This window comes from Patagioenas fasciata, chromosome 4 (assembly GCF_037038585.1).
Source record: "Patagioenas fasciata isolate bPatFas1 chromosome 4, bPatFas1.hap1, whole genome shotgun sequence".
In the NCBI taxonomy this organism is placed as follows: domain Eukaryota; kingdom Metazoa; phylum Chordata; class Aves; order Columbiformes; family Columbidae; genus Patagioenas; species Patagioenas fasciata.
The window spans coordinates 10,754,945-10,766,966 of record NC_092523.1 but is presented as its reverse complement, the minus strand read 5'-3'; the positions used below and the strand labels follow the sequence as shown (position 1 = coordinate 10,766,966).

The window sequence follows — 12,022 nt, the reverse complement described above, 5'->3', positions numbered from 1 at the left end:
TTTGGACTAGATGACCTTTAAAGGTCCCTCCCAACACAAACTACTCTATGATTCTATAAGCCATGCCTGACCACGCTGAGAGCTTTCTTTGATTATACGTCTGGGTCAGTGGATGAAGGGAAGGAAGCGTATCTTGTTCATCTTGGCTTGAGCAAGGCTCGAGACGCCGTTCCCTGTAACCACCTCACCGACAAACTGATCAGGTTTGGGCTGGGTGGGCAACCAGTGGTGATGTGCCTTGGATTCTATGATTCAGCCCCAGGACGACTGTATGTACATAGGGCTGAGATGTAAAAGCTCAAGGACTGGGCAAGACCAAATCATACCACAGAAATAAGAAACTATCCCTTTCCCAAAAAGCATTTTGGGCAGGAGCCATCTTCATCCTGCCAAAACCCTTTTCCTAATGATTTCCCTGACAACAGGACTGCTAAACACTACCTAACATTTAAATATTTAGGATTAATAGGAATAAGCTGTGCAATGCCAAGTTTTTACAATTGATCTCCAAGTCTTCTTTTTTTTTTAAATAATCATTATATCAAGAGGTCAGTTTACAAAACCAGAAACAACGAGGGTCTGATAAACCTTAATGTTGCAAACACTGAACTCTGGTACATCACAATTCTACAACTTGAAAATAACATCTTTTCAGAGGGGTAACTTCCTGGGATGCCATCAGGACAAAAAATGATGCAAGAATATTACCTGTGAAATTTCAAAACGTCAGGTTGTTACTAGAACAAAATGTAGCAATATAAAGAGATGTAACTGTAACTAGAAAAAGCAGACAAATTTTTACCTTTTGATTGTCAGGAAAGAAAAAAGCCACACACTTGCTTTCCTCAGCTAGATGAAAGGTACTGGGATATAAAGAAGAAAGATGGTTCTGGCTGACTCTGGAGTAGTAATTTACTGGGAACACGGTAGTTCAAAGAACAAATAAATACTTTTTATAATCCAATATAAAGGAACACTTCAGTTAAAAGTCTCATTAGAAGGGTAAAAACCACTACTAAGCAGCAGTTTCAAGTTCTGCAATGTTCCTTCATCTCGCTCACTAGAAATGTGCTTCCTTCCCTTGCTGCTCTGGAACACCCGTGGAGCCAGAGAAAACTAAATGCAAAAGCTGGAAACAAACTGCAAAAATGCTCTCAAACCTCTAACAACAGCTGATGAAAGTGAAGATCAAGAAGATGCTGCTTCCTATCACTCCTCTGTCCCTGGTTGTCCCTTGCAGCCGCATTACATGAAGCCAGTTCCTGCCCTCTCTGCAGCTCCGAGGCTCTCAGACCCTTTTATCCCAGAACCCGCCGGCCTGGCTCTGTCCTACAATGTCACTGGAAGTGTCACAGGTGCCTCTCTGTCCTTGGCTGGTCTCAAGGGAGAAGGGATCATCTTCAAGGTCCACAAGCCGCCTTGTCCATACGTATCCACGTGAAGGCTGCACAAAGAAAAAGTAATGATACTGAACAGCCAGCAATGACCCATTCCATTGCTTGGGGGTGGGATACTTTGTCCATAACTGGCCACCAGCAGACAAAAGGTCCTTTACTCACATATTGCACACACAGGGCTGCTGCACAGAATCCTATCGTTGCCCACCACACCATGGCCTGGAGCTTTAGAGTGGAAAAATACAAGAAAAAAACAAAACCAAGAACAAAACACATATCTGAGAACTCTCATCACTGCCTCATTCTGAGTCCTGCTAAAATGATCATTTTATTTTGAAAGAATGCCCACCTTTCATGACAGGCTTAGAAACTCTCTTTGAAATACGTCATTTAGGGGTAAATTGTCATTTGTGGCACTGAGCTTCCACAGTTATTCTGTCTACATTAGATTTTATAGCCAGTAAAGCATAACTGAGTACACATGAAATAATCAAATCTGCTCTCCTGTTCTGAGATTTTTTTTCATGTAATCAGGCTACAGAGAACAATGCAGATTAATCACCATGAATTTGGGACTGGCATTTAAGTTTCTTCTAGAGTTAATGAAGTCAAACTGAGAACAAAGCACGGTAAGCAAAGGAGAGCCAGGCCTCACTAAGAAGTTAATAATTAATAACCACTTTGATTATATTTAACCCATCAGCCAAAATGCAAAATAACTTTAAACACTGTAAATCTCATTGCAACAACTGGAGTTCCTCGTATTTTCATCAGTATCTATGGTCTAGCAATCTTTTCAGGTGCAACATAACTCAACATGACTTCTTATCACACTCCAGCATCACCAATAGATTCATCATAATTTCAAATGTATAGTATGAAGTTTGGATTTTTATGGATCTAACAAACAGATTTCACAGAATCACAGAATGTCAAGGATTGGAAGGGACCTCAAAAGCTCATCCAGTCCAATTCCCCTGCTGGAGCAGGAGCACCCAGATGAGGTTACACAGGAATGTGTCCAGGCGGGTTTGAATGTCTGCAGAGAAGGAGACTCCACAACCCCCCTGGGCAGCCTGGTCCAGTGCTCTGTCACCCTCACTGAGAAGAAGTTTCTTCTCAGATTTAAGTGGAACCTCCTGTGTTCCAGTTTGAACCCATTACCCCTTGTCCTATCATTGGTTGCCACCGAGAAGAGCCTGGCTCCATCCTCGTGACACTCACCCTTTATATATCTGTAAACATTAATGAGGTCACCCCTCAGTCTCCTCTTCTCCAGGCTAAAGAGCCCCAGCTCCCTCAGCCTTTCCTCACACGGGAGATGCTCCACTCCCTTCATCATCTTTGTTGCTCTGCACTGGACTCTCTCCAGCAGTTCCCTGTCCTTCTGGAACTGAAGGGCCCAGAACTGGACACAATATTCCAGGTGTGGTCTCACCAGGGCAGAGTAGAGGGGAAGGAGAACCTCTCCGGACCTACTAACCACCTCCCTTCTAATACACCCCAGGATGCCATTGGCCTTCTGGCCACAAGGGCACAGTGCTGGCTCATGGTCATCCTGCTGTCCACCAGGACCCCCAGGTCCCTTTCCCCTACACTGCTCTCTAACAGGTCATTCCCCAACTTATACTGGAACCTGGGGTTGTTCCTGCCCAGATGCCCTTGTTATATTTCATTAAATTTTTTGTTCAATTCAGTCATCTGAGACAACTCAATGTGAATCAAACCAAGTTTGCTGTATTTTTCCCACACAGTGATACTCAAACCCCACAGGCCAGTGGTAGAACTGGAAAACTAACGTGTCAGCACAATCCAAGCCTCTGTTTTACCATTGATAATGAAACTTGGTCCCAGATGTTTTCTGAAGCAGCAGGTTCCTTTCACATTTACCCTTAGTGCTGTCTGCAGGTTTCCCAGCTGCCAGATCATGTTTCTCACATTTGTTAATATCATCAGATCACACTGCAATGTAAACAGGTATTACCCACAAGCTCACATTTCAGTAATTCTGCAGTATATAAATATGTTGCTTAAGTGAGCACAGGTAGAACCACAAAGGCAGTAAAGAAGCAAAATAACAGGTAGAAATATCCTTTGTGAAAGCCTTTGATTTGGATACTGATGAAGATAAGCATCTGAACAGCCTTCCTAGATTACTACACTGAGTATTAAAAAGCTGCAGATTTATTCAATCCCCTTCCTAAGATTCGCTTCCTCAGGACCCACAGTTCATTCATAAACTCCAGGTACTTTGGGTCACTCAGTCTTATCTTCAGTTACATAGTCACGCACCAGTCTATTGATGATGTAAAAGATTATTTTAAAGCATTAGCCATGTAAAATATCTATTCCAGGGGTCAGGGCAGAGGAAAGAAGGCAAGAGAAGGAATGACCTTATGCCACATTAACAAGAGATACAAGAGTCAGATGCCTTGAAAGCTCTTAAAAATACCTCCCAGCTCTGCCGTATCCAGTGTTCATGTAAAACAGCGTTAGTTTGAAGCGGTTACGAAGGCAAAGGAAAATGAGTATGAACAAAGTATAATTAACAGAGTATGTGCCCAAACTTGCCTGAAACAAAAGTTAAAAGATGAATTCTGTTATTTTCATAGATGTTAAATCAAACGGCAAAGATGGCATTTGAAACGTGAATGTTAACACAACACACCACGAAAAGCTGAGTTTGCACGCTTTACGCTTGCATTGCCCTTGGATGACGAGACAGAACCTTCAGTCCTGGAGCCATTTAGCTGCAAGATCAGAATGAAAACGCACTTAATGCTTGTTCCTCAAGGGAAGAAAGGTAGAGAAGATGTATTTCAGATTCTCATCTACGGATGCTATTTCAAGTTTGGGAAATGCTGACTTGAAGTTTTGAAGCACACGTGATTCCAGATGAGCTAGATTAGCTAAAACCTGTTATTTATTGGTCTGACTGAAGCTGGCTCGCAGCTCTATAGGAATGTGGGCCATGGTCAGACCCAGCCCTCAGGGATGCACTTTGCTCAGAGCCCAAACGCTGCAGCCTGGCTGCAAGAACTCCAAAATGTAAATAATGAGGTAAAACAATCAGGTTGCACTCGATCAAAATCTACCCATGACATTTGCAGTTTGAAGGATATGAAAACAGCACCTGGGGTGATGATTACTCTGCCATACTTGGATCTATGTGTCATGGGAAAGAACAGAAACAAAATTATGGCAGAATTATGGCTGCAAGAGAAGAGCAGGAGGTTTGGCTCAGAAGACTTCATTCTATATACACTATATAAACTTTCGCATGTTCCTGCTTCCAACTTTTTAACAAACCTACAAGTTACAAATCTTTTCATCTCTTCAAACAGTTATGCAAAACTTATAATTACAGTATAATTCTACAAGCAATCAAAGCTTTTTGTCTCGTAACTGAGGTGGAGCGAAGCCAATTCTGAAGCCATCTCTGCAACATTCTTACAGCTGCACTGACTAAAATGAAATAAACCACCACCTGTATGGGGCAGGAGAGGCGGGGGGAAAGCAGAAAAGTTACTGTAAGTGAAAAAGTTCTATTCTAAGTGCAACGCTTCATCTCCCCATGCTTGGCAATTCATCTTCAGGGATAATCTTTCAAAAAATGAAAAGGGTATTCTTCTCTGAGTGACAAAAATATGACGAGTTTATTATTCAAACAAAATCTTCCCACAGCACAGCTCTGTTCCCTGGCTCCACGGCTGTACTTAAAGGTGACAAGAGCGGCTCATCATTCGCTATTAACACTTACAAGAAAAAATAATATGTAAAAAAAAGAAATTATTTTGACTGAGAATGAAACCAGCACGTGCTTTGTACACTGAGCTTCAAAGCTTCTTCCAGAATTTGCAGAGAACAGCCGAGCGCTGCAAAGTTAATCAAAACAAGCCGTCTGAGCAGCCGAGTCCTGCAGATCCTCCAGCCTTCAGCAGCGGGACCACCCAGAAATGTCTTTTAAGATGCGAGACTAACAGCTGGGAAACCAAGCTTAGGCAAGTTAAACCATTTCTTCTCCTGTGTAACACTATCCCCTGCCCCGCAGGACTGCTGCAGATACATACGGCCTCATTCACAAATACAGCTGGACACTGAAATTGGGTGTTTTCTGAGCTCAGCTAGAATCTTACAGACGTTTTGGGAAGCGTGACTATTAGATACAATTAAAAGTTCAATGGTGATGCTTGCTTGTGCAAACAGCACTGTGATTGTGAAGCATACCCACATCTACAGAGTGCAAGTATTCAGGCATATTTTTTAATACTCCATGTTTGACAGTTACTGAGGAGAGATACCAGGGAAAAACCTATAGTAAGAATGCATCAAGACCATCTTTAAATAACCAGAGAAAAATCACTTACAGTAATAGTTATATTTTATTTTCTCTTTAAGTTTCAATGTGCAGTATTTTCAGCATTTTTTTTTTTTAACTTAAACATACATCTAAAATCATATGCTTTCCTTTGAGTACAACAGCTCTAGGGGCTGGGGCTCCAAGCTTTTGCTGATCATCGCCCTCCAAGCCCACAAGACACAATGGGTTTACCTCACCCTTCCTCAGGCTGATCTGGTGTGTGCACATGGACGGATGGGAACGAGGAGCTCACACAAAGCGCACACGACAGAAAGCAGCACATGCTTCACAAATGCTCTGCAGCTTTTACACCCCGTTGACTTGAACGCAGCTAAAACCTGATGCACGAGAGAAGCTCTCCTGGGCGTGACTGTGGGACTCCCAAGATTTTTCAACTGATAATTAAGGCAGCATGCACAAAGAGGTCACCTGAAATCTCAATATTAGGTATTATTATAATTAGCATATTGGACTTCCCCAAAATTTTGCTGTGCCATTTACTCTAGTCCTTACAGCAGCTTGTTTCACTTGAAAATAAACTACCTAAAAAATACCAAAGCGCTTTGCTCTCTTACAACGTTCATCAGTTGCATCCTTATAACCACAATTATTATAGAAGTAAAAGAGCAAAGCACCTACCATTGTCAGTTGATTTCTACCTTCAGTAGAAAGTTTAGTTTGGATTGTACTTGGAAAAATTCTGCTTTATGCAATGAATAGACTCGAATCAGTTCCCCCTTTTCTCCCGCCCTAAGTCCTTCAACCACCGGGTAAGATCCTGAATGACCCAATTTAATTAAACTGCTTATTGCTCTATTTATTGCTTGTTATACCCTAAAATTTCTTTTATTTAGGAAGCATAAATTCTTAGCCCTGACAGCTCCACCAAATTTTAAGACAAACCAGGTCTGCTGCTCTTGGAGAACTGTCTTTGCAGTGGTTTTGACACAACCTCCTTATCTGCTATACAAAGTTAAGAGGAGAACGGCGAGACAGAATGCTCTTAAGGCAAATCTACTAAATATCACCAAATTACTTTTAACCCAGAAGGTTCCACTTGTTTCCCCCTTTGATCTCAATCTGCTCATTCATTACTGAGTGCTTCAGGAATGCTTCTGGTGGTCAAGGAACAAGCGATGTCTTGGTGCTAAGAATGCATTCCTACCAAAGCAAATGTGATGCACAATCATTCGCTAGATGCTTTAGGCAAGAAGTGACAGTTGAGTACAGGTTTTAGAGAAGATTTAAACAAACTCACATTCAGTTTCAACTAGCAAAGAGCATAAAAAGTAAAGAAAATACTTTGAATTCTGCAGGTATCAACTACATTACAATGGGTTGTAGCTTCCAACTGCTCCCTCCTGTGCTCGGTGCAAGGGAGGCGACAAACTGAAACAAAACGCAATTAAACTTTATTTAACAGGCCAGTGGGTAGCTGGCCCAAGAACTATTTGTAAAATGTTGGCTAGCGAGGAGTGCCACGTTATAGATTTAGTTAAGTGAGTTCTTTGACAACTGAACCGCAAGTGAAGTTTTAAACATTAATCTGTCTTAAGTATGCTCCCAATCATGCCGTACCTCTAATCTCGTAAGGCTGTAAGGAAGCCAGCTCCACCACAGAGCACATTAAAAACACTGCTTGCTTTGCTTAGCCAGGACACCAAATCTAAGTCTTAAACCCAAACATATCTCTACTCTCTTCTCAACGATAAACTGAACAGCCTGATTTTCTGAATTAGCTTTCTGTCTACAGCAAGTTAAAACCATTCTGGGCCTTAAGTTAATCCCGAGGCACAAGTGATTTTTATTTTTTTCTCCTCTTGAAATCTTGGTATTTCTTAGTAGCCATTGTTTTGCTGTTACTGTCCCCATCCCGCACCTCTTGGCTCTGGTCATTAGAAGCAGGCAGGAGTAATTTTACATATGATTTCAATCCTGAAGAAGCAAGGGTGGGGAAAGCGTACCTGGGAAGCAGGCCGAAAAGCGTGCTGCAGGTGTAATGTTGGATTTGAAGCACTACCAGTGTGTGTTTCCACACTAGGAAGACCCTTAAGTTACATTCCCTTCAGGTCATTGAGAATTTCCTAAGAGGAGGTTCTTCAGACACTTAGGACACACGTTTCAGGAGGTACACTCCGATATATCTCCAAGAGAGTTAAAACAGAGGGAGTTACGCTACCGGAGAATCTGTGTGAGGTTGGAACTGACTGCAGCAGCTCTACAGCTTGACTAGAAATGGGGAATGCAAATATTTGCGTGAAGGCCAGTAAGGGGTGTTTGAGGGAAAAGGGTCTGTTACACCCCATGTTTTTCAGTGTATTCCTTCCCTGGTTGGAAAGATTCTATGGCAGGTCCCAAATGGGTTTGGGAAGGTTCAGAAAGGGGCTAGCTCCCGTTATCCCAAGGTAAAGTAACCAGCTATTCTGTGTTAATCATGAGGAGCTTAAAATTATGAAGAATTTAACAGTTTGTAACGCAACATATACAGTTATACGGTGAGAATATGACTAACCTGATGCCTAAAAAATATATTAAAAACTATTTTAAATTTTGGAAAATAGCTTACAAAAATATCTTCACTTAAACTATATATCATACAAAAACTGACTGGAGTGCGGGTTTACAGTACAAAACGATTACTGGCGCTTACAAAAGGGAAAAGTGATCTATACTACCCTTAATGAAAGCAAAGGGCATTATGGCTCACTGCCTTGAATTAGTCTCGTATCAGAATTAAGATCATTTCCAACAGAACTCAAAACTTTCAAACAGTGTCTATTTTATTAAACTTCTGAACTCCTGTTCAGTTTCTTTTAAAAATCACCACAGTGCTGTGGCCCAAGAAAGAAGAGAAACCCAACTAAGGGCAGATACCATTGCTCTAGATAGTAAGATCTGTAGAGAGCTAAATACAGCAACATCTACAGTTGTTTCTGCTGCCCATCCTATTGGTTTAGTCTGCCATAGAGGAAGTGACACCAGTGGGTAATTACTTTGTAATTAATTTATGGGCAGAAGCAACAATTTTTGGTCTAGATTGGAATTAGTTTAAATACATGGGTTTAATAAATACAAATATACACATCTGTATACATTAAATGTTGTCACGTGTATAATCTCAACATATACATTATATACAGAAATACATACAGTACATGCTCCTCCTGACAACACTCTCTCATTTTTCCAAGTGTCACCAAAAGGGAGTGATAAGAAAATGAAGAGAGGTTAAATATAGGATGTGACTGAGAACCAAGGTGTCATTTCTATATAGTTATAACAGATACAACTAAAGACAAATGCTGCGCTGGATTTCTCCATGTTACGTTTAGGAATCAATGGGGCTCCCTGGGTGGCGAGTAAAACCTAAATCTGGCCCTATGTAGTGTCCTAAAACTCATGCGTATTTGTACTGCGTGTGTGTCTAAAGCATTATGTATACAACAGGTAATAAAAGAGGTTGTGTGACCTAACACCTCAGCCAGTGCCAAAGTATTCCAGAGCAGCCTTCTCATCCTTCACTGCTGGCGTAAATCTGTTCAAAGGAGAGTGCTTTGAATCCATGGGTTCGGCTAGGAAAGGTCAAATGGTTATGACCACTGGGGAGCTTGCACCGTTTTGTCTCTTAAAATGCTGTGCAGCAGATAAGAGCAGTTTTTTAAGTATAGAAAAGGCTGATCCAGAGTAACTAGTCCTCTCTTTTACTGTTATGCCTCAAAAAAAAAAGGAATTCCAAAGAAGCTACAGTGAAGTGGATCACAAGAATGCCTCCTTACTATGGTTTCTGAAGACAAATTAATCAACATATTCCAGTTTTAAAGCACTTTAAAAAAAAGTGAGATGCAAACCGAGATGTAAAATGTACATTAAGATGGATTTCCAAAAGGAACATGAATTTGAGCACAAGGAAGAAAAATGAGGACAATACAGATGTGAAGACATTCAGTAGCGTGGCTTGTGTTCATCCCAAATTACAGCACAGCTCATGCACACACATCTTACAATTTTACATACTGTACATGATATAGAAATATTTAAGTTAAAATTTCTTTTACTGATATACTGTAATCAAATTTTAAATCCTGAGAAGAAAAAAAGGAAAAATGTGTGGTTACGTATGTGCACCATATCTCGGATATCACGAACACATACACCACAGGATATCAGAAAGCCCAGAGAGAAGAACTACATGCTGGAAGTGTAACTCATGAAAGCATTTTTTCCTTTTCCTTGTTTGGGAGAGACATTAGGAAACAATTTCTATCCTGTACTACACAACAGTATATACAGGTACATAAAATTATGACGTTTTGTAATGACTGCAGCTTGCAATAACAGGGTTTCTGTCGGTTTCTTACTGGATGCACCACAGTGGTTTCAGCTGAACATCAGGAAGAAGAGTAATACCAGTTACCTTGTACGTAGTACTTGCTCATATTTTAGTTCGCAAATATGTCTCACGTTAGTCCCAAACACCACTGGAAAAATGCTGACATATCTATTTCTCCTCAGAGGTGCCTGGTGTCAACAGCAACAAGAACTACACTCAACTTTTCAGGTGATTTCCAGTGCTGCAGAGCACTTGTCCATGCATTCTGGAAGTAAAATGGGCAGGTCCATATTTATCACAAACACAACCCCGATACTTTCTTGATCTTGCCATTCTCCATAACACAATATCAGGTTCCAACACTAGTCATGCAGTTCTATTACACGTCAGGATGTTCAACATGCTGTGACCTTGTGGACATTTTGCAAACAACTTAGTAAGCGATGATATGGGGTTCCTGGAGATGCTACCACCTCAAACACAGACTGAAAGGCCCTTCGATCTAATTCTTCATCTATCTGATGTCGGTAGAAGTCTATGGCCACCAAACAGAAGATGTTAACATCCACTTGCTCTGATTTTCCCATTCTGCTGATAATATGTGGAAGACTGAAATATAAGTTAAGGTCATAATCTGACAGAAGGTGATCATCTTTCGGTATAGCACTTTAAATGGCGTATTTTTGAGTACACCAACAATGTTAAGGTGCAAAATATTGTCACGTAGGAGTTAAACTGCTACTAGAGAAATCCTTTTTCTTCATTAACTTCACACAACTTCTTATCCCCAGAAATTCATTTTAACCTAGCAAGAGTTTTCTTGATCCATTGGAGTGAACAGTGCAATCAGCACCACAGCTGACAGCCAAAGAGTTCTGATGAGACTGAAAGTCATTAGGAAGTTTCAAATGTGACATATGGCCACTTTTCTGCCTGGTCATGAAATGTAGAAGTTATTTTTCTAATTATTTGTTTGGGTTGTTTTTTTGTTAGTTTTAAAATAAACCCAACACTGATACCATCAATGTTTTTTGGCCATTCTCACTTATTTGGCTGATGTAATTCCATTGCAAAGCCCACTGTTACTGCAGTGCACTTCCCTCCGGGGGGACACTGGCAAAATCAGTTTGCACAGAGAGTATAATTTTCGTTAATTTGAGTTTGTTCTCTCTCATTTTTTTCAATATATTTTATCTTGCAGAAGAACAAAGCTTTTAAAGGCCACTGCAAAGCTATTTGGTCCTTTTAAAAAGTGCTTCAAAGTAAGGACTTTCCCAATCATCTTGCATAGTCACACGGAACAGATCTTAAAACAGTAGTTTTAGGTAACATAATTCTCATTATCTGTTTAGAAGTTCTCTTTTTTCCCCCCAAATCTGAAACACCAATAGCATAAAGTGATATACACCACTACTAAGAGCAGCAAATCTGCTTTTTTTGTGTGCGTTAAACTTGTACTCTTATCCTTCAAGGCTATCAATGTGCTTTACAGAATCACTATATTTACCCAGAAATAGCACACATTCAGTCTTTTTAGGATACATTGCTGAAATCCATTGACTGGTGGAAGCACTGACAAAAAAACAGGAAAGACTCCACATCGCCATTGCCACGGGTGTTCGTTGTGTGAAATTAGAGAGAGAAAGCATCACCCAGTCACGGACCATTGAGGACTGTCCAGTGCTGTGTAGTGTCTGGAATACCTGCGAAAAATATTTTAGACAGGAATAAAGACACAGTAGATAGACATGGGAAAGAGTATAGTTTCTCCTGTATAGTTTCTCCCCAGCTACAAAGCTCTGAGGTTCACAAGCAGCTCTGAGTTGAAAGAATGAAAGAACACAACGCCTAGAGAAAGAGATTCTGCAAAAGAGCCAGGATCCAACTGGACTCATGACATCTGCGCCAAATGCAAAACTTGCCTGGTGTCTCTAC

At 40.8% G+C, this 12,022-nt stretch overlaps 1 protein-coding gene across 4 annotated transcripts in view; it reads right to left on the bottom strand.

Annotated features, from left to right (window-relative positions):
- Nucleotides 1-5,760: 5,760 nt before the first annotated feature.
- HTT (huntingtin) overlaps nt 5,761-12,022 on the bottom strand; it is an 85,845-nt gene continuing 79,583 nt past the window's right edge. For all 4 annotated transcript variants that reach the window (XM_065836131.2, XM_065836132.2, XM_071808517.1 and 1 more), the window contains 2 exons: nt 11,630-11,790; nt 5,761-10,696 (listed from right to left, as the gene is read on the bottom strand). In XM_065836131.2, coding sequence (XP_065692203.1) covers nt 10,483-10,696; nt 11,630-11,790 — 375 coding nt within the window. In that variant the 3' untranslated portion in view covers nt 5,761-10,482. The remainder of the gene's footprint in view (nt 10,697-11,629; nt 11,791-12,022) is intronic.